General features: G+C 41.9%; 1 protein-coding gene across 11 annotated transcripts in view; it reads left to right on the plus strand.

Annotated features, from left to right (window-relative positions):
- Positions 1 to 520: 520 nt before the first annotated feature.
- Positions 521 to 19353, plus strand: part of ARHGEF10 (Rho guanine nucleotide exchange factor 10) — a 120934-nt gene continuing 102101 nt past the window's right edge. For 4 of the 11 annotated variants that reach the window (XM_040550759.1, XM_040550763.1, XM_040550764.1 and 1 more), the window contains exons 1-2: positions 1024 to 1135; positions 12763 to 12838. In XM_040550759.1, the coding sequence (XP_040406693.1) occupies positions 12802 to 12838 (37 nt within the window). In that variant the 5' untranslated portion in view covers positions 1024 to 1135; positions 12763 to 12801. Of the gene's footprint in view, positions 675 to 1023; positions 1136 to 1549; positions 1687 to 12762; positions 12839 to 15074; positions 15172 to 15509; positions 15578 to 19353 lie in introns of those variants that run through there. The other 7 variants (XM_040550760.1, XM_040550766.1, XM_040550768.1 and 4 more) reach the window with 5 other exon arrangements.

The following is a 19353-nucleotide window of genomic DNA, read 5'->3' on the forward strand; positions in this document are numbered from 1 at the left end:
GAACGCACGGGGCAGTCATGCATATACCTGGTGTTAGACAGTCATACAGACAAATGAAAAATGTGGGAAAAAGGTGGAATAATCAATTTTCCTTTGAAATGCTACCATTTTCTAACATAAACGGTAGAAATAGGATAGTGGTTTCCTGTAATGGTAAGGAATTTACTATATTTGGGCACATTTCATTACTGGCCGTAGCATGAATGCCCTTAAATAGGCTAGGGTCATCACTGTGTGATGCATAGATCTTTGAATAACATTTAGTTTGGCATTTTCATGCTTAAAACTCCTCCAGAGATTTTAAATAGTGTTTATACATATTAAATAATGGCAATTGATATCAGGGATTGAGAAATTATAATGTATTTAAGAACACTTTTCACCCCAAGGTACGATGGTACCTTGGATGTATAGTACATACGAGGTACATGGATGTATAGTACAGTACGTTTTCAAAATGATTGTAAATTATGAAGGGGGTGCTGACTCATATCCATGTGAACATTCAGAGGGTTAGCTCGGATGGATTACTTTTGGGATAAGCATTACATGCCTGCACAGCACAGCCTGACCAGTGACTTGATCAACACCGCTCTGCAGTGAGAGAGGAGAGGGCAGCGAAGACCTGCGGGTTAAGGAGGACTTGGCAGGATCTTAAGGAAACCTTTATTTTGGTATGCTTAAACAGGCTGAATTCCACAAACTATGCAAGAGTGATAAATGAGATGAAGCTCTAAAACGGCCACGGTGGCCTAGCGCACACCAGCGGGCTCCTCCTGAGAATGCGGTCGGGGGGGGCGGAGGGGGGGCGTTAGAAAAAGTCAATTTTTGTCCCGATTTCTCTATCCCGGCCGTCCTGAAGGCCTGCAGCGAGTCAGCCGCCTCTTCCTCTCGCTCCCCCTCAGCCCGCAGGTGCCCGGGGGCCATGGCTGGAGCCTGAGGCAGGAATGGGGCGGTGGGGCCGGGCCCCGCCTCATGGCGAGCGGCGGGCCGCTGCGCCAACCGGGCGGCCCCAATGGCGGCGGGGCGGGGAGGAGGAGGAGGACGAGAACGAGGAGGAGGAGGAGGAGGAAGGGGGCTGCAGCGGGGTGGGGGCGAGCGGCGCCCCGCCGGGACTCGGCGGCTTCGGGCGGCGGTGAGTGCGAGCACCCCGGCCCTCGGTGTTTTGCCCTCGGCTGGCAGCGGGAGCCATCGGGCGGGGTGGGCAGCAGAGGCGGGGTGTCGAAGACAGGGTGCGGGCGGACCCCGCGGCGGCTTTCCAAAAATCCCAGCCCCCAAATCCCAGGATTTTGGGGTGCGGGCACCCACGCGTGGGGTTGTGCTCGGGGCCGGGGTGCGCAGGGCTACGGAAAGCCAGGCGCTGGGCTTGGCGCTGCCTGGAGTTCCTCTCCTTCCCCCGCTTTCCTTGTTTTAAACCTATCTATTCGACACCAACTTTATAATCAGCAACTGAATTGGCTTTCTAGAAACAAGGGAAGACACTTTGGCACCGCTCATTTTTATTTCCTTCTCAAAGGAGGTATTAAAATCGCGCTCGATTTCTTTGTAGTTAACGCTTAAACTATCAAAGTAGTTCCCGAGTTGTCTGTGGTGATCCCGGACCACGTAGCTGCTCCTGAAGGATGCCGGGTGCTCACAGGGTGAGGCGAGAAGAGCTTTAGGGATGGTCAGGCACCTGGTGAGTAGGTGAGCCTTGGCAGTGGCCAACGCCAGGTGTTTGTGAAGACAGGTATTGATAATCTGTCCACTGCATGGGCTTATTTTAAAGCCCCTCAGGTGGTGCTTGGTCTTTGACCAAAAAGATTTTATCACTCTAGATTCTGTTTTCTTCCATTTAAGCCGTTATTCAATCCTATCTTATTTTTCCAAAGCTTCTGAGGTAATGGCTTTTATCTCATGGTAGCAGGTGTGAAGTTGTTTGATTGCAATGTAAAAGTATTTTCTTTTATTTTCAGTCATACAGTTTCACTGTTACAGTAAAAAGGTTTGTATATGTATACATCTTGCTGCATGAGTCACAAAATAAGAAAGATTTGAGTTAAGAATAAGAAAGATTGGCTGTTTAAAAACTGCTCAGTGCTGAATAAATATGGAGAGGATATATCAACATACATTAGTTGGTGATTATTGTCAAGAAAATAAATGTTTTCCAAAAGCCTTTGCTCTTTACTAGAGGAACCTGGTGAGCAATCTGTACTGTTGTAGAAATGAAGTATTGCATTTTTTACATTTTCTGTTGGCACTTGGGAGGGACAGATTTATTGCCTAAGCACGGGGCATGTTGGGCGTCTATAGTTGCAAGCCCATTATTTGCGCGGGAGTTCTGGCTCTTCGGCTCTCTTCTTCAGTGGGTCCTTCCTTCCTTTCACTTGGGTGATCCGTTTGATCTTGATAATCTCTCTGACTTCCTTTGTTTAATCCATCTTGTCTTTTTTTTTTCTTCCACCCTCAGGCTGGGTAGCCCATGAACTAGTTACATGTGTTTATCTGGCTATGAACAGTAGCTCTTCAGACACTATCTTGAAATTTGATATTCCTGAAGGCTTTACAGGGAGATTTCAATGCAAGCTGTGGACATCTTGATTTACCTGTGGGGTGGGTAGTACGTGAGCCATGACATGTTGCAGGTGTCTTGTGATGGAAAGGCAGCGGGTGTCCAGCGCACGGGGCTTTTGTGGCTGAAGCCCATGTGTGGACATAGGGGCACGAAGGGTTGTGGAAGCAGGTGGGTGCTTGAGGAGTGTGCTGTCCGGCAGCTCCTGCTGAGCACATGGACAGGGCAGGATCCCCTGGATCTGGGAGTCTGTATGCAGTGGGGTACGGAGCAAAGCCGTGGTGCTGTGCAGCGGGTTGGTGTTGCAGCTGTGCAACATTGAGAGCAAACGTGCAAGTCTTGTGCTGTTGGATTTGGCAGGTCAGTGGTTAGTGCAGCAAGGTACAGGAAATGCTCTTTCCCTTGTAAAGAGATGCTCATCTTGTTCCCTCTCTGACCAGGATCCACAGCTCCTCTCTGCAGACAGGGTATGGTTTTGCTCTTCAGCAGTTTCCTGGCAATACTTTCCTCGAGTGGAATACTATGCAACAGACTTTAATGTTTCTTGAGCCTAAGTTTAAAAAAATCCATAGTATTAAGTAAATAGTATTCAAGTTCTCATCTTTATTATATTTGAAAAATAAATCAAGGGTCTAGGTTCTTCAGCATCTTGGCTCGTCTTTTTCTGCTACCCTGTTAACTTCAGTGGAAGTGTGCTGATTTACACCAGGTTGAAATACTAAGTCTAAATACTTATTTTAGTCAATATCGTAGTCAATATGTCAAATATTAAGTGGTTCTGATTGTCCTAAACCCAGTAGCTCAATGACATGTCTTAAGTAAAGATTTCCAGGATCCAAACTTTATAAGGTATGCAGCCTTAGTTTTGAGTAGGTTGAATTTTTAATTCAGACATCACAGCTTTTTAAAAATGTTTTTTGTGATTTATGGTATCTGTGTCTGTCTATATAAGCTGCTTTTCAGCATTGCTATTTTGTTGTTGTTTGCTTTCTGGTTATTCTTTTATGTGTGTAAAAGCTTGTACTGATTATTTCTTTTTTGCCAGGACGCGCTACTACTTACTCCTTCATGGGGAATGGTTCTCTTTTGCTTTCCTTTTTTTTTTTTTTTTTTTTTTTTTTTATTTTGCTTGAAGATATTTAGTGTCAGCATTAATAAATGCTGTTTTGAAGAAATACCAGCACCAGAGGACTTCTTCATTTGATTCTGAGCTGTTTAGGGTTCCTCGCATAATCTATAAACATTTGAAGGAATAACAACAAGCTTGTCTAAAACCTATAAAACTATTTTCTAACTTCATAAATGTTAATGGAATTTAATGCAACTGGGAATAGTACATTACTCATTTGTATAACAGGAAGTCTTTTAATTGCTTCTATATAAAGGAGAAATTATTTTTAGAATCTGTTGTAGAAAATATATAAACTTCTGTCTATTTCTGAACAAGCCAGGAAACAAATTCTGCAATCTGAAGGAAGAGGAATATTTTTGATTCAGTCTTTGACATTAAAGTTTGTGTACTGTGCGGAGCTGCAGTCAGTTTATTCTTTGTGCATTTTTAATACTGCACTGCTCTCAGTTTTGTATGTGAGGGAGAAATTAGCAGTGTGTAGTATTTACTTTTCTTTGCATATGTGGATAGTTGTTTTCTTTTTGCTTCTGTCAAGTGACACCTGTTTCATTTTTGACTTCTTTAATCATGTCTTTCCATTTTGCAGTTTTAGTTTAGAAGTGTGAAAGGGATATCATGGGGACAGTTGTTGTACAGCCTCTAAAGTTAAAGGCACTTTTGAAATTTACTTTTAGTAAGTTCAGCTTTCTGATGGCTTTTTGAGCCGCAATTGGATTTGCATGCTGTGGGTGGATGCATCTTGTGGAATATATGTTGTGACAGTTGTCCCCTATAGAAACTTCACTTGGAGTTACAGTGTTAAGTGCTGGGAACATAACTGTGGAGTGCATCATACTTTCTGAATGTTTTATATGTTCTAATGGGGCAGTAAATGAGGCTTCAATGATAGTGGCATGAATTAGTCTTTCAGTTTGTATGTATTCTACAGAATGGGAGTGAGGCATCTTTTTTTTTTTGTCTTATCCAAGATCTTCTTTTGTTAAAATAGGAACTCATGGATATTTTTTCACCCTTGTTCCTATTTGTATTAAGCCCCCCTTGTTACTACACTGTTAGTGGAAAATTAATATTGGGAAATTCTTTTCTGACTCTAGAAGTAGTTTAAAGAGTAGAAAAGTGCAGGAGAGCCATACCTCCAAAAACCTACCAACCTGGCAAATATCAGGAATTCATGAACCAAAGCCCGAGAATTAGTTAGGGAGACTGCAAACATGATCTGAGGGGCTCTTTGTGATGAGGTAGGGATGCACGTTAGGCAGACAGAGCAAATTTCTTGTTGCGGTCCTGTATGAAACTATGATTTAATATTCTTTCTGTTTTCCCATCTTTCTGAGTAATGTCATTGCATGCGTATGTGGTTTGAAGAGAGCAGGATCTTGGGAGTTGAGAGCAGGATCTTGGGAGTCAAGAGCTGACACATCTGTGGAAGGAGACTGCTGCATTAGGAGCATCTTCCGAGATTTAAATCACTTGGATATTTTCTTATAATCAGGAATCTGGCTTTTACTCTCATCAAAATACTTAAGTTGATCTCGAAACCAGAGTCACGTAAAAGTACAACTTGTTTTCACTGGGAACGGTGACAAGTAATGCTAAACAAGATCTGAAAAATATTTTTGCAAATTTGTGGTTTTAGATCAAAAACTTGATTCATGTTTTTATTCTGAATTGCCCGAATCAGCAAGACTGTGGGAAGTGATGCATAACTGGACAACATTGATTCATGTCCTACACGTTAGCTGCTCGGTCAGAAAGCCTGAAGCTTAATGTCAAATGTGTGGGTGAAGCAGTTAACCAGAGCAAAATAAATTGTTCTACTTATGCAGTGGTGAATAGGGGCATTATCTTGGGGAAAATCTGTTTCAGTGACTTACTGTACTGTACAATACTTGTTACTTGGGACTGAACCATGAATCCAAGCTATTAGGACCCAAGCTCAAGGTCAAACATTCACTCTCATTTCTGTTCTCTAATCTGTTTTTTAGAAATGCTTTAGAAAAGATTGCAAAAATCATATGAATATTGTTTGCTGGCAAAAATGTGGGAAAATGTGAACGTTTTCCAAGATTTCAGTGTTTTTTTTCACGTGATCGTCTCATTAAAGATACATAACAAGTATGCACCTCAGAAATTTTGGGTGAATAAACATTATTTCCTTATCTGTAAAATGGGATCATAAGTTATTAAGAACTAGACAACAGTATGTGAATCCCCTTCTAGGAGCACTGAGCCTTGAGTTTATGGCTCTTGACTTTGTATTTTATGTATTTTAAGGCTTTGTGTTAAAGCCTTCTGTGTGTCTTATCCAGTATGTTCCTCAATCTCCTCCTCTTCCTCCTTCTTTTTGCAAGCTAAGATTGATCTGGAGTAAGAATCTGTTTTCAGGAGGGGACACTTTCCCTGTGACAAAAATATTTTACATGTGAGGCTGATCAGAATTATTAGAGTAAATGCATATTTTGTAGTAACATTTATAGAGTCTCTAATAATTCTGTGTGTATTATAATAACATGTATAAATGTAAACCATACATAAATTTGCATCACAGCTGAAGAGTTATGAAGGATGTGAGGATCTTCTCTGACTTAAACCCAGAAATCTTCATTAGAATGTTTCCACTGAATGTCATGCTTGATCTCCAATATTGGGAGAGAATAATTTGAACGAAGGTTGAAAGTGGAAATTTTGGAAACAAGATTACTTTTCCCGATGAAGTTAGTTACTTGATTTTAATCAAATTTAGGGCAAATTAAGAAATATTCTCCTAATATTAATATATTTCCGTGTTGCTTGTGTGTGTGACATAGTTCATGGTCCTGAACCAGCAACAACAACCAGCAGTCTCTGTTTCGTGTGGCACAGAACAAAGAAGTCAGTCCTTACTGAAAGGTGGCACCAGCATTCACTTTTAGCTCCTTTGGTGCTTGTGGTTGTTTTGGTACAACTGACTTCCAGGATGGAATCCAAAACCCAGGGTGATGCCTCTGTTTTACCCGTGTGCATTCAAGCTGTTGCCATCAGAAGAGACAGAAGCAAAGGCTTATTCAGCAGAAGTGAAATTCCCTAAGAGCATGCTCAGGAACCTATTCCGCTTCCTGGTTTCAATTACTTTTCATCCGTACTCCCACTCATTCCATAAATATTTGTAGGTCTCAGCTTTCCCATCTGTAAACTGAGCATAGTGCTACTGAGCTTAATAATGTTTCTTAATGTTTGTGTTAATGTTTGTTTTGGATTGAGCAAGGCCTTCTACAGAATAATGTTGCGATCTTGGGGGGGGGGGGGTTGTACTACTAGAAGGGTGAAAACTGACTGGATGACTGGGTTTAGAGGTAGCTTTTGTTGTACCCTCTTTGGGGGCTGGTTACAAGAGAAATGCACCAGTTATCTGTTGTTGGATGTGTCTGTAGCGTTATGCGTGACTTGAAAGGCGACCAGCCCTTGTTTCTGAAGTTTGCAGGTGACGCCAGACTGGGGGAAGAGGGGAGCAGCAGTGGATGTTCTTGAAATCAACAGGACCTGGGCAGGTGGGCAGGATGGGCTGACAGGAGCTGAGTGAAATTCAGCAAGGACAGGTGCAAGGTTGTGCACCTGGGAAGGAATTGCTCCTGAAGGGGGAAGGACTCCCTTTCACTCAGCAGTTCAGACCAAACCTAGAATGTTGTGTCCAGTATTGAGTCCCCACCTCACCCTGCCCACTACAAGAAGATGTGGATAAATGGGAGGGAACTGGGCACCAGGCCGCCATGATGGCTGCCGGCTGTAGCACTGCCCCCTCAGGAGAGGCTGAGGGAGCTGCGCGTGTTCAGCCTGGAGAAGAGAGACTTCGTGGGGGCCTCACGGCAGCCTGCACCCACCCGCCGGTAGGTTATCAAGACAGGAGAATAGCAAATGATCATAAACTGAAACGGGGGTAGTTCAAACTAGGTATGAGAGCAGTATTTTTCTCTAGGAGGACAACCAAGCAGGGGAACAGGTTGCCTGGTGAGGTTGTGCTGTATCTGTCTTTGGAGGTTTTCAGGATCCCGATAGATGAAGCAGCCTGGTCTCACCTGACAACTGACCTGGCTTTGAGCAGCAGGTTGGATGACCTGACCATCTGAGGTACCTGCCAACCTGAATGAATCAGTGATTCTGGTTTGCCTTGTACTAATCTATCCTTAGAGTGAAATAAGAGTGCAAATATTGACATGTCTGTAGTGTTCTCTGCTTGCGTCATGGGTAGGAGTCCTCAGACAAACCTGCAAGTGGAATCCTTCTTGTCTTCTGCTTTTTGCCTTCAGATGATGTACTGGGCAGGAACTCTAGATGAAGAAATGTTGCCTAAAAAAGGGGGGAAGAGAATACCAATCTTCAGCCATGTTTTTCGAGTGTCCCTGTAGATTGCTTCTTGTTCAGTGCTTGCTGCTGTGTTTTCTCTAGGTTTGAGCAGGATGTTGCTTGGTGTGAGAAAGGGTGGTGGAAGAAGAAATGAGGTGGCTTTCAGGCAAGTGGATTCCGTATGCGCTCTGAAAAATGTCGGATCTGTGGATCTGATCTTGTTTGCATTGTAGCTGGTAAGAAAATTTCACCTGGCTTTAGCTGAGCCAGACATTAGGCTTCCTATAAATAAATAAATATGTACACACAAAAGAAATTTACCTTCCTCCTCCTGGATTATTTTCTCTTCTTGCTTCTCTGCACCCCCAAAAGAGGCTATCCATCAAATTTCAGGAAGATTTACTGAGTGGGAGTTCTGTAGTTATAGGTTGAATAGGTTGAAACTCAATTGGGCGTTACACAGCTGTATTGAGTAGGTGGCAAGGGCACAAAAGTATTTTGGACATTCACAGGCTTTATCTTCACAGTTTGGTTGTTTTGTTTTAATTCAATTTTTAGGCTTGCACACTTCCCCAGAGAAGTTACTTTGCTGCTTGCCTACACTAAGCACTCTATGAATCACAGTCAGTCAACCTGTGAAATCAATCTCCTAGCTTCATCTTTTCTGGCTTTTATTAATTTTATTAATGCTCACTGGCTCATTCTTTCTGTACCATTAAGAATAAAGAATCTTGATGTCGCTGAAGATATAATGCACATTCCTTAAAGAAAATATAATTTTCTTAGTGATAATAATACAAGTTGATCATTACTTGTATGCTGATAGCTGAAAACTGGTGGTCAATTATTTATCCCACAGTTAGAGGAAATTATTGATGCACAGCCTCAGCTGAGATAATCCCAGCAATGTCACAGGAGGGGAAACTGAGTCAGAGAGGAATACAACTTTCTTCTGTAGCCTTTGGACAAGTACAAAGGTGCCTTTGTTTTCTTTGCTAAAATTGCTGTTGGCAGTGGAATCAGAACTTCAGTTTATGGATGTCAGGCCGCTGGTCTGTGTTATAGAGGTCTTGCTGCTCCTGAGATTGTAAGGGCTGTTGTGGGACATTGCAGGCTCCCATCTCCTTCCATAGCGGCTTTTGTGGTCACAGGCGAGCACTCCTGGTGGGAAATTTGAAATAAACATTGAGAGCTGGCCTTGGAGACACACTCGGACAATTTTGTTTTCATACGTTTCTGATTTGAGTTCCATTCCAGATCTGACTGCTTTCACTGCATGTGACTTCGCTCCATGAGAAACATCACCCCAAAAAATCTGATTTTAATGTGGTACTTTAAATATATTTATATTTTCTTAAGTATCAATTTACCAAGTACATCATGATACCTAAATTTTGAAGTGTATTGCGGTGTATTAAGGCATATAATTCTTTTTCTTCCAAAATACTTGCATTTAACATGGCTATTGATTTGTAAAGATAGTCAAATTTACAAAGTTACTAGCAAAACTTCCGGAAAAAGAGCATGCAGCACTGCTACAAATTTTGTTAATAGCAGTAGTTAGGCTGCTCGTAGGTTCAGAATATTTTCTTTGTGTAGATCTGCTTGAACCATTCCAAGTGGAGAATTAAACTGGGAACTTACGAAGTTAGAAAACTCCCTTCCCTCTTTCATTCTGTAAATATGAACGTTACCTATTGCGCATAACGGTTTGAGAGGAGAGGACCAGGTGAGAATACGAGAAAGCAGAGAGTTTTTTGGCCAGGAAGGGTCACCTGCCTTTGTGAAAGGATGTGCCTTGACCTTGTACCCTGTATCTGTTGTATGTTGGGGCACACAGGGGAAATGCGCAGAAAGAGATGACAAGGAGGCAGTCAGTAGAGCACCACCATGGTCCACAGCACCCACTGCTACCTCTTAACCTGCACCTGAAGGAAAAAAGGTGATGGGCACTGAGTCAGGTGAACTGTTTGGGCAGCTGGAAGCCAGTGGGAAATCTTAACTTTTGGGCTAGGTAACTTCAAGAGATTCTTTCTATCCCTGTGTTTCTGTGATTTCGGTGAAGCCTGGAAGGAAGCGGTTTGAGTAATTGAGTAATTAGTGGTAATACTGTGCCTGAGAAATCGATTTTAAATGAAAAAAAACACAAAAGCTCTGTATTTTGGTACTTTGTCATACCCAATATTTCAGGCCAATTGTTCAGCTATTCAGGTACATAATTTTGTAATGTGATAAGCACGAATATAATAGCTCATGTGTTCCATGTTTGTTATGTTATTTTTTTTATCTGCAATTAAAAAAAGTACCTTTGGAACAAAGTTTTGGTATCCTGTGGTTTAAAAGCACATAGTTCAGTTTCTTGAATGATTTTATGTTAAACTGACGTAACATCTACTCAATGCTTATGATCTTGCTCTGAAATGTTTGGTTTGGGTCACCCAGTATGAGTAAGGGACTGGCAAACTGGAGCTAGTCCAGTCAGGGCTGCTGCCCTGGTTGGAGCATTGGGCCAGGTCAGGAAAGGCTGCAGGAACAGAGTTTGTTTAGCTCTAGGAGGAAAGGGTAGAATCCTCTTAAGGGAGATAGAATCTGCTCCCAAAAGAGGGGGTTGTTGTGAAGAAGATGCAGCTGGATTTCATTCAGGGGTGCACAGCGGGGGGGTGAGAGCTGATGGCCACAAGCTGCTCCAAGGGTAATTCCAGCTGGATGTGGTGGAGAAGTTCTTGCTGATGTGTCTGGTGAAGTACAGGAGCAGGTGGTGAAATCTCCACCTTTGGGGGCTTTCAAAACTTGCCTGAACAAGAAAGCAACCTGATCTAATTTTGAAGTTAGACCTGTCTTGAGTGTATGAGAGAACATTCAGCAGTCCCTTCCAATTTAATTCGTTCTTTGATTTCTGTGATTGTCCTTAAATAAGTATCTACACAGTTTGACACTTCTGTTGGTGGTAATGGTCACTGGAATCAATGGGGAAAAAATACTGGAGCTTACAAATGCCAAACAGGTTGTGTACTCCTAGCCAAGTTAAATTGCCTGGCTTAATCTTGATCTAAATCCCTTTGATTTGAGTTAGCTCCTCTGTCTCTCAGCAGAAGAGTGAAAAAGTTTTGCGTATGGTGGTGTTGGAAGGTGTGCCATGAATGCTGGCATGGTTATATCTGGCACATGAAATGGCAATTATTTTACTTTTATGGAGGGTATTACTGGAATTCACAATGCACAAGCTCCCTTTGCTGCTAGAACGTTTTTCTCTGTATCTAAAAAGTAGATAAAAATCTGTGGAACGTGGAGATGAATTAATGCAACATATAAGCCAACCCGTAAGGCAGAGAAAGTGTATCTTTCTTCTTGTGAATAACTGCAGTGTTCGTATGAGAGAAAGCAGGTCAGCGGTTAGGACTCGGACACTGGGTCTGTGACCTTCCTCTACACAGTTCTTGGGTAATGTGAAGCATGTCGCTGAGCTGGATCAAAAGAGAAGGCAAATTGAAAGCTTCCATAGCTCAGTTCTGTATGCCAATTCTTAGGATTTGCTTGTGAGGAAGACAATTATTTTCAAAATCGTTGCTGAAGTAAGTTCCGCGTGTTTGAAAACTAACAACCTGTTTAAATATATATAAAAAAAATAAAAATGGAGGGCCTTTTAGCTCTCCTTCTAAACATGCATTTGGCAGAGGAGTTGAGACAAACTTCCAGAGGTTTACCATTTATTGCACGTTTCAGATTTGAAAACCTATGTTCCGGTGATGATTCAACTTCAAAAGAATAAAGAAAATGGAAGAATAAAGAAAAAAAGCTTTCTCTTCAAACTATTTTTTCCCTTATTTTGCCTGTCAGTTTTGGTGTGGCAAAATGCATTCCAGACATTTGTAAGTAGGAGCACGCCTTTGAGCTCTACAGATACAACTGATAAGGAGAGAGGCTTTAGAGGGGACGCTGTATAGCGAAGGCGTGTCGTGGAGCATTTTGTATGTTACAGACAGATGTGTGTGTGTGTGTGTGTGTATGAATCCTTTCTGAGCCCTGGCTCTGAAGTTACTTGTTCTTGTCCTGGACTCGACTACCTTCTAAGGTTGGATCCTATTTTGAGGCACTTCCTTTCATCCACTGTCAACTTCTCTGCAGGTGGCAAATGAGTTGACCTCCGCATCCTGATTTATTTAGCTGATTGTTTCTCTGCTGTTCCTGAATTTCGCCATCTCCTTCAACTTACCCTTTTCATACCTTGTCTGTAGAGGCTTTCTAAGGGCTTTGAGCTATTTTGCTCATCAGTGGCGAGGTTGAAATGAAGTGGCTCAAAAAGAGTTTTTTAAGATAGTCCTCTCCTCTCCTAAGGTAGAACTTGGGATTTCTGATTCCCAAATGGAGAAAGGGATCATCAAAACTTCTGAGCTTCCTAGAATTCCTTCTCTCCCATTAAGATTTTGAAGCAGAATATGTGCCACAAACAGACGCTGAAATAACATGTTTTAATAATCTGTTTGCAATTGTCACAGTGGGACCTGCAGAATATTAAACAGTTTGAAAACTTTATTCAGCTGGCTTATTGAGATCATTACATGAACTGTCTCCAATACTGAGGACTATGTACATAAAAATTTGGACTAGATATTTTCTGAAGCAAGAGGCCAAGCACATTTCCTCTCTTCCATAATGGAATTAGCTAATAGGTTTGAGCTTGGCCAAATTGAAAAGGAGTGTCTGTATATCGGAAAATCATGTTCATCTAAAAAACATTCTCCCTTTATTTTTGCAGGGTTTTTCAGTCTGCTGAAGGGGCAGTGGATACACTAGGATGGACACAGAAGAATTCCCTCCCCCACCTCCAGAAGGTAACGGAAACAATTTTTATTGTGGAAGTACTTTCCTAGTAACAATGTGGTTATATTTTAAATAGTATTTTTACCTCCCCAGTGCTCCTTCCCCCTATATCACCCTGGGGCTTACTCCTGCAGGTATTTAACTGTGCCCCCAGTGAAACGTATGCGTCTGCCATCTACCCTGATTTATTCTTGGAGGTTGCGCACTGGTGTTGTAAGAGGAAGAAACAGGGACAGAATTGGTCTTTACAGTTCAAATCTGTAAATAAACGTTTTCTAAGGCAGCTTAGGCTGGACCATATCATCACACCTTCACCTTGTTCTTCGTTGGCTATGAGCCCTCCAGCACGTGCTGCCCTGTAGAGAGCAAACAAGCAAAGACTGCAGCATGGACAGGATATTTGGGTCAGTGTCTTAAATGCCTGGACAGATTTGGAGTCTGAATTGGAAGGATGGAGGGGGGTGAACTGTTCTCTGTTAGGGCATGTGCTGCTTCCACAGGGCCTGCTTAATCAGGACGATGTCTGCTGAGGGCTGTGGACGAAGGACCTTCGGATGCTGCAGTTCTCTAGCCCCAGATCTTCAGTTCTGTGCTCAGCCAACACGTGTCCCCATGGGAAGCAGAGGGGAAGCGTGCGTGGCTAAATCTCTCTGTGGTCAGAGCACATGAACTTAGGAAATATTATTGTGTATGCTGGGCTGTGGAGCTGTTTCTGTAAAGTTAGCCCTTGGTGCTACTTGGCTGCTGTGTGCTGGCAGCCATATGGTTGCTAGTTCAGCCCAGGTTTCAGAGGGCACAAAGGCTGGATTTACAAAACACTGTATCATTGTCTTATCCGTTTTTGCTTGCTCTAAGAGAATATTGCCTATAGCTGTTTTTCCCCTTGTTTGATTTCCTGTAAACACACCTTTGAATGTCGTTTGGTATTAATGTATTTTAAGTCTTGAAAGGATTTGGCTTTTAATAGTTGGGTGCTGGGAGCCTTCTTAGGAGAAGTATTGTATATGCTTGTCTTCACCTTGCTCTTCCCAAAGCATTAATTCATGGAGACATGGATTATGTAGACCTGTGGCTGAACCCAGTACAGCTGTTCTTAATTTGGTAAAGTTGCTAATACAGTTTGTATAGATAGTGACTTTCTGTAGTCTTCCCATGAATTTCTGCTCTGTCTGTCATATTGACATTGGACTTGCATGTTCAATGAGCAATAACATGTATATAAATTCATATGGTAATGTATATTATAAAGTATATGCTAGCACATGTATATTAATAATACACGTATAGGTCACTTTAAATAAAATGTCCAATAAGCGTATTATTGTTTATTCACAGACTAACTCATACCATAGCTATATGAACCTTTTTAAGTATGAAAGAGGGTTTATCTTGGTTCTCCTCAGTCATAACTCTTTAGGAATTTTGGAATAAACATCCTAGGTACAAAATTGCTTTCCCACTAGCTTGGACGCTGCCACAGGCAGAGGTCTGTTACTAGATACTACCTAGGAAACTGGGAATGTGAGAGAAGGAGAGAATTGTGAAATCAGCTTTTAATGGGTTAGCTTTTTGAACAAAGTTGTTGATAGTTTTATTTATGCTCCAAGATACCACTGAGGTTATTGCTGGCAAAATGCTTTTCCTGTGCTTGTACTAATCCATTGTGATCAGGACTCTGAATTTAACTCTGTTTTGTTTAGTGACAGTTACTGTGAAATTGTCTTTTATCAGATAATCTGTCTCCAAAGAAATGTAGTGCTGTGGAGAAGGAGTCATCTGTAAGGAATCAATATTTCCACTCGAGCAGGAGCTGCCATTGTTCGAAGACATCTAATAATTGTGGCAACAGCCCTAACTTCGTACAGATTGTCAGTACGTGGGGCACTCTGACAAAAATTCAGGGCTACGTAGTTCAATATGATTCCAGAATTCAGCTGCAAAGCTCTTCATAACATGTAGAACTATGTATATCGTGTGCTTATTTTCAGACATGTTTCTCCTTAATATGCTGGCATTAGGCTTATTAACATAAATTGAGATTCTGCTCAAGGTACTGTTCTGCCTGATCTTGTATCAGTGGATGCTTTCCCTGTCATTTGAAAAAGCTTTGTCCAAAATTATCAGAATTAGAATATTTTTTTTAACTTTACCAATGCAAATTCTTTTTAAAAAGCATATTTATAAAGGGTGTATCAGTGAATGCAAATTTTTTAATTGCACTAAAATACATTTTAATTCACTTTTTAGGTAATTCTTATAACCCATTTTGCAGGTGGGAAGCAGGTGAGAATTTTAGGGCCAAGTACAACTGCAAATTCACATACCTGGATCTAAAGAATAAGAGGTATAGAACTGGTTTATAATGGTTGAGGTTTTTTTCTTGGTGTGCATATACACTGCCCACCCATGGGGTCTGCTCAGAGGTGCTGAGCAGAATGTGGGCAGATGGGTGGGATATTGTGGTTCGTAGTGAGGATGAGGTTCCCATGGTGTGCTATGTCCAAGACACTCTGCAACATCTTTTAGCTTTATCTTTTTAGCTGTTGCATAACTAAAGTCCTGAACTGTGGTGACAGATCGAATAGTTTGCTATCTTTTCAGAAGTTGAAAGTGGTGTGGATTCTTTTCTACTTATAGTGTATACCCTGTACTATAAATCTCATTTTCTTTCTTATCTAATAGGTTTCCTGTGTTTTGGGGCAAGTAACTTCCACAAACTTATTTGTATCAATCCTTATGGATAAAAAGGGGTAAGATAATGATAAACCTTCATCTTCGCAATAGGGATGTTGTAAGAATGTGTGTGAAAGCTACGCAATTAAATTCATGTTAAATAATGTCTTTTCTTTAGCAATAATCATCTGAATCTCTACCTCATTTGAGAAATATGAGTTCAGGTGCAGTAAAGGTCAATAATAGAGCTTCTTCTGCCATTTCTTGAAAGGAAAAACCTACGTATGATAGGAAAATATGACCACAAAAAAAGGGAATTTAACCTTTATTTGTTTCATTTATTATGCTTATGCAACATAGCTGCTTATAGCTGTTTGGACATTCCATTCACGCATGGTTAATTAGGCAGTGACAAGTTTGTGCTAGTTAATTCCTTTACCCCAGAGCAAATTCAAGTACTGAAGAACTTCAGGAAAAAAAAATCCTTATGTTCCTTCCTCCAGAATGTTTTTAAAAAATAATTCTAGCTATGATTAAAAATTCCCTGCTATTTTTCTCTGTACATATTCTGAATGAATGTATGTGTTAGTAGCCGGGGAGCAGATGCAAAGGCTTCCTTGGCTAAGAGAATAACCTGGAAGCTGCTTCAAAATTGACACTTGAGATGATAGTACTAGCTTGTGTTCACTTCTTCAATGCCTATACGCATAGGAATTTCCCTGGCTATTTTGTGAAATAAAACAGAAATATTTTTCTTCTTTGAAATCTGAACCAAAACAAATTTTATCATGGCTGTAAGTTACAAGTAGGTTTTTAATTGATTGCTGTATTGGTGTGCAGTTAACCAAACCTGTCCCTACAACAAGGATATGCTGTGGGCTGCAGAGTCTGCAGCTAGGAATTAAAGAGCTTGTAATTCTCAGAATCGGGAACCATGTAGTGTTTCTCCTGATGAGAAGTCATCTTCATGCTGAGCAGTGACTTGAGGTTGGATATTGAATGCTAGAGTGGTGTTCGCTTATGGCGGTCTGTGCTTATGCTATTATTTTGGGAGGAGATAAGGTCTCTGTCTGTTTATTTCTTTACTTGAAAAACATCTTGGGATCTTGCAAAGTGAAAGCCTTATCCTTTAAGTGTTTGGGTCTGTCAGGCCTGTTTCACAAGGGAAGGCATCTCTGTTAGCCCCAGGGGATGGACACCTGAGAAGCTTCTTGCCGAAGGGAAGTGGGGCAGGGTAGGTACTCTGTGTCTGACAGGCTCCTGGTTTTGCACTTTGTTCTCTGCATGTGTCCCTTCTTCTTTGTTCCCATATTCTTCACATTCACGTGACATGGTCTCATGTGATTTCTCTGTGAAAACTATTAGAAAGCACTGGGTGTATTTCCTGAGTATGCTTATCAATAATTCATCCCAGTCATCCTAAACTAAGTTGCCTTTTGCAACAGTTTTAAGACCTATGCTCTGTTCTGTAATTAATTGAGTCTTTCAAGGTAGGTTTATGTATAGTGATGAGGCTTGGAGCGTGGCTCCATTGCAGTACAGTTCTGGAGTCAGGAGCAGATGGTATATTTTGCTTCGTATTTATAGGAGATTAAAATTATTTATGTTAGAATGAAGTAGTAGAATTTCAGTATTCAATACAAGGACATCACGAGAGAGAATTTCTTAGAATCATAGAATGTCTTGGGTTGGAAGGGACCTTAAAGACCACCCAATTCCACCCTCCCCCCCCCCCCCCCCCCCGCCTTGGGCAGGGACACCTCCCACCAGACCAGGTTGCTCAAAGCCCCATCCAGCCTGGCCTTGAACACCTCTAGGGATGGGGCATCCACAGCTTCTCTGGGCAGTCTGTGCCAGTGCCTCACCACCCTCTGAAGAATGAAGAATTTCTCCCTTTTATCTAATCTAAATCTACCCTCTTTTAGTTTAAAGACATTACTGTGTGTCCTATCACTGCACTCCTCGACAAAGAGTCCATCCCCAGCTTTCCTGTAGGCCCCCTTTAGGTACTGGAAGGCTGCTACAAGGTCTCCCTGGAGTCTTCTTTTCTCCAGGCTGAACAACCCCAACTCCCTCAGCCTGTCTTTGTAAGAGAGGTGCTCCAGCCCTTTGCACATTTTTGTGACCATTCTCTGGACTCATTCTAAAACATCCACGTCCTTCTTGTGGTGGGGGCCCCAGAGCTGAATGCAACACTCCAGATGGGGTCTCGCGAGAGGAGAGAAGAGCAGAGGGGGAGAATCACCTCCCTTGCCCTGCTGGCCACCCTGCTTTTGATACAGCGCAGGATACATTTGGCTCTTCGGGTAGCAAGCACACATTGCCGGCTCATGTTGAGCTGCTTGTCAACCAACACCCCCAGATCCTTCTCAGGGCCGCTCTCAATCCATTCTCCACCCAGCCTGTATTTGTGCTTGGGATTGCCCAGGCCCAGATGCAGGACCTTGTACTTGGCCTTATTGAACATGAGGTTCGCACAGGCCCACCTGTCAGGCCTGCCCAGGTCCCTCTGGATGGCATCCCTTCCCTCCAGCGTGTCAACCACATCACACAGCTTGGTGTTATTGGCAAACTTGCTGAGGGTGCACTCATCCCACTCTGAGATGTTAAACTGCGCCGATCCCAATACTGACCCCCTGAGCAACACAACTTGTTACTGATCTCCCGCTGGACATTGAGCCATTGACTGCAACTCTTTGGGTGCAACCATCCAGCCAATTCCTTATGCACCGAGTGGTCCACCCATCAAATCCGTGTCTCTGTAATGTAGAGATGAAGATATGGGGGACAGTGTCAAATGCTTTGCACAAGTCCAGGTAGTTGATGTCAGTTGCTCTTCTGCTATCCACCAATGCTGTAAGTCCATCGTGGAAGGCCACCAGATTTGTCAGGCAGAACATGGCCCTTAGTGAAGTCATGTTGGCGGTCATGAATCACCTCCTTATTTTTCATGTGCAAATTTTCATGTGCAAAACTCAGTTGCGTAGTCTCCATATTAATGACAAACACTTTTTACCTGAGAGACAATCGTCTGTAACTCTACTTCATTTGGGAAACATGAGGTGCTGTTAAAGCTGGGTGTGTGTTCTCTTACTGCTTTTACTGACTTACACCACTGTCTCCAATGCTTTGAGTAAAGCCAGGTGAGAAATTTTGTTCTGTTCTGCCAAAGATTGTGGATTGAAATGTTCTTCAGTGGGTTGAAATAGAGACATTTCCATGTGTTTTTTAAGCTGAAAAAAAAGATATGCTTTCACAACTGGTGTCTAGGAGATTTTATACAACTTTATATGTAAACGATCAGCTCTCTAGGGCTGCAAGTGGGATATTTCTTTATTTCCATTACGGCAAGATATAAAGTGAGGAGGCCAAGGGCTTAAATCTGGATATCCTGTATGTGATCAAGTGCTGTGATTGTGTCTTCCTGCTTTTTTTTTTTGTTTGTTTGTTTTCCTGCCGGTGCTGGAACACTAAAATAGTCGTCATTCCTCTGTCCCTGACAAGGAAGTCTGCCTTGAATCTCAGTGCACTCTCCAGTAAGACAGAAGTAGAAATAACTGTACTTTCATGGAAGTTCCCATTGAGGTGACTGCATATTCCAAGGAAAAAAAAAATTAGAAGAACCCTTGAATAAGGATTAAGGAGCAGCTGAGTAGCTGCAATGTTGTACTGTAGAGATAAGTGTATTTCTCTGCTAGAAGAACTTTTATTCTGTGAAATATGTATTTATATATTTATATATAAAATAATTTAGATAATTCAATTAACTTTTGTCCTGTTTAGTGAAGGATTTCATAGTTTATTTAGGATTTAGCTGTTTTAACAAGCTGATTTTGTGACTGACACAGAAATC

The sequence above is a fragment of the Cygnus olor genome, chromosome 3, assembly GCF_009769625.2.
Source record: "Cygnus olor isolate bCygOlo1 chromosome 3, bCygOlo1.pri.v2, whole genome shotgun sequence".
Lineage (NCBI taxonomy): Eukaryota > Metazoa > Chordata > Aves > Anseriformes > Anatidae > Cygnus > Cygnus olor.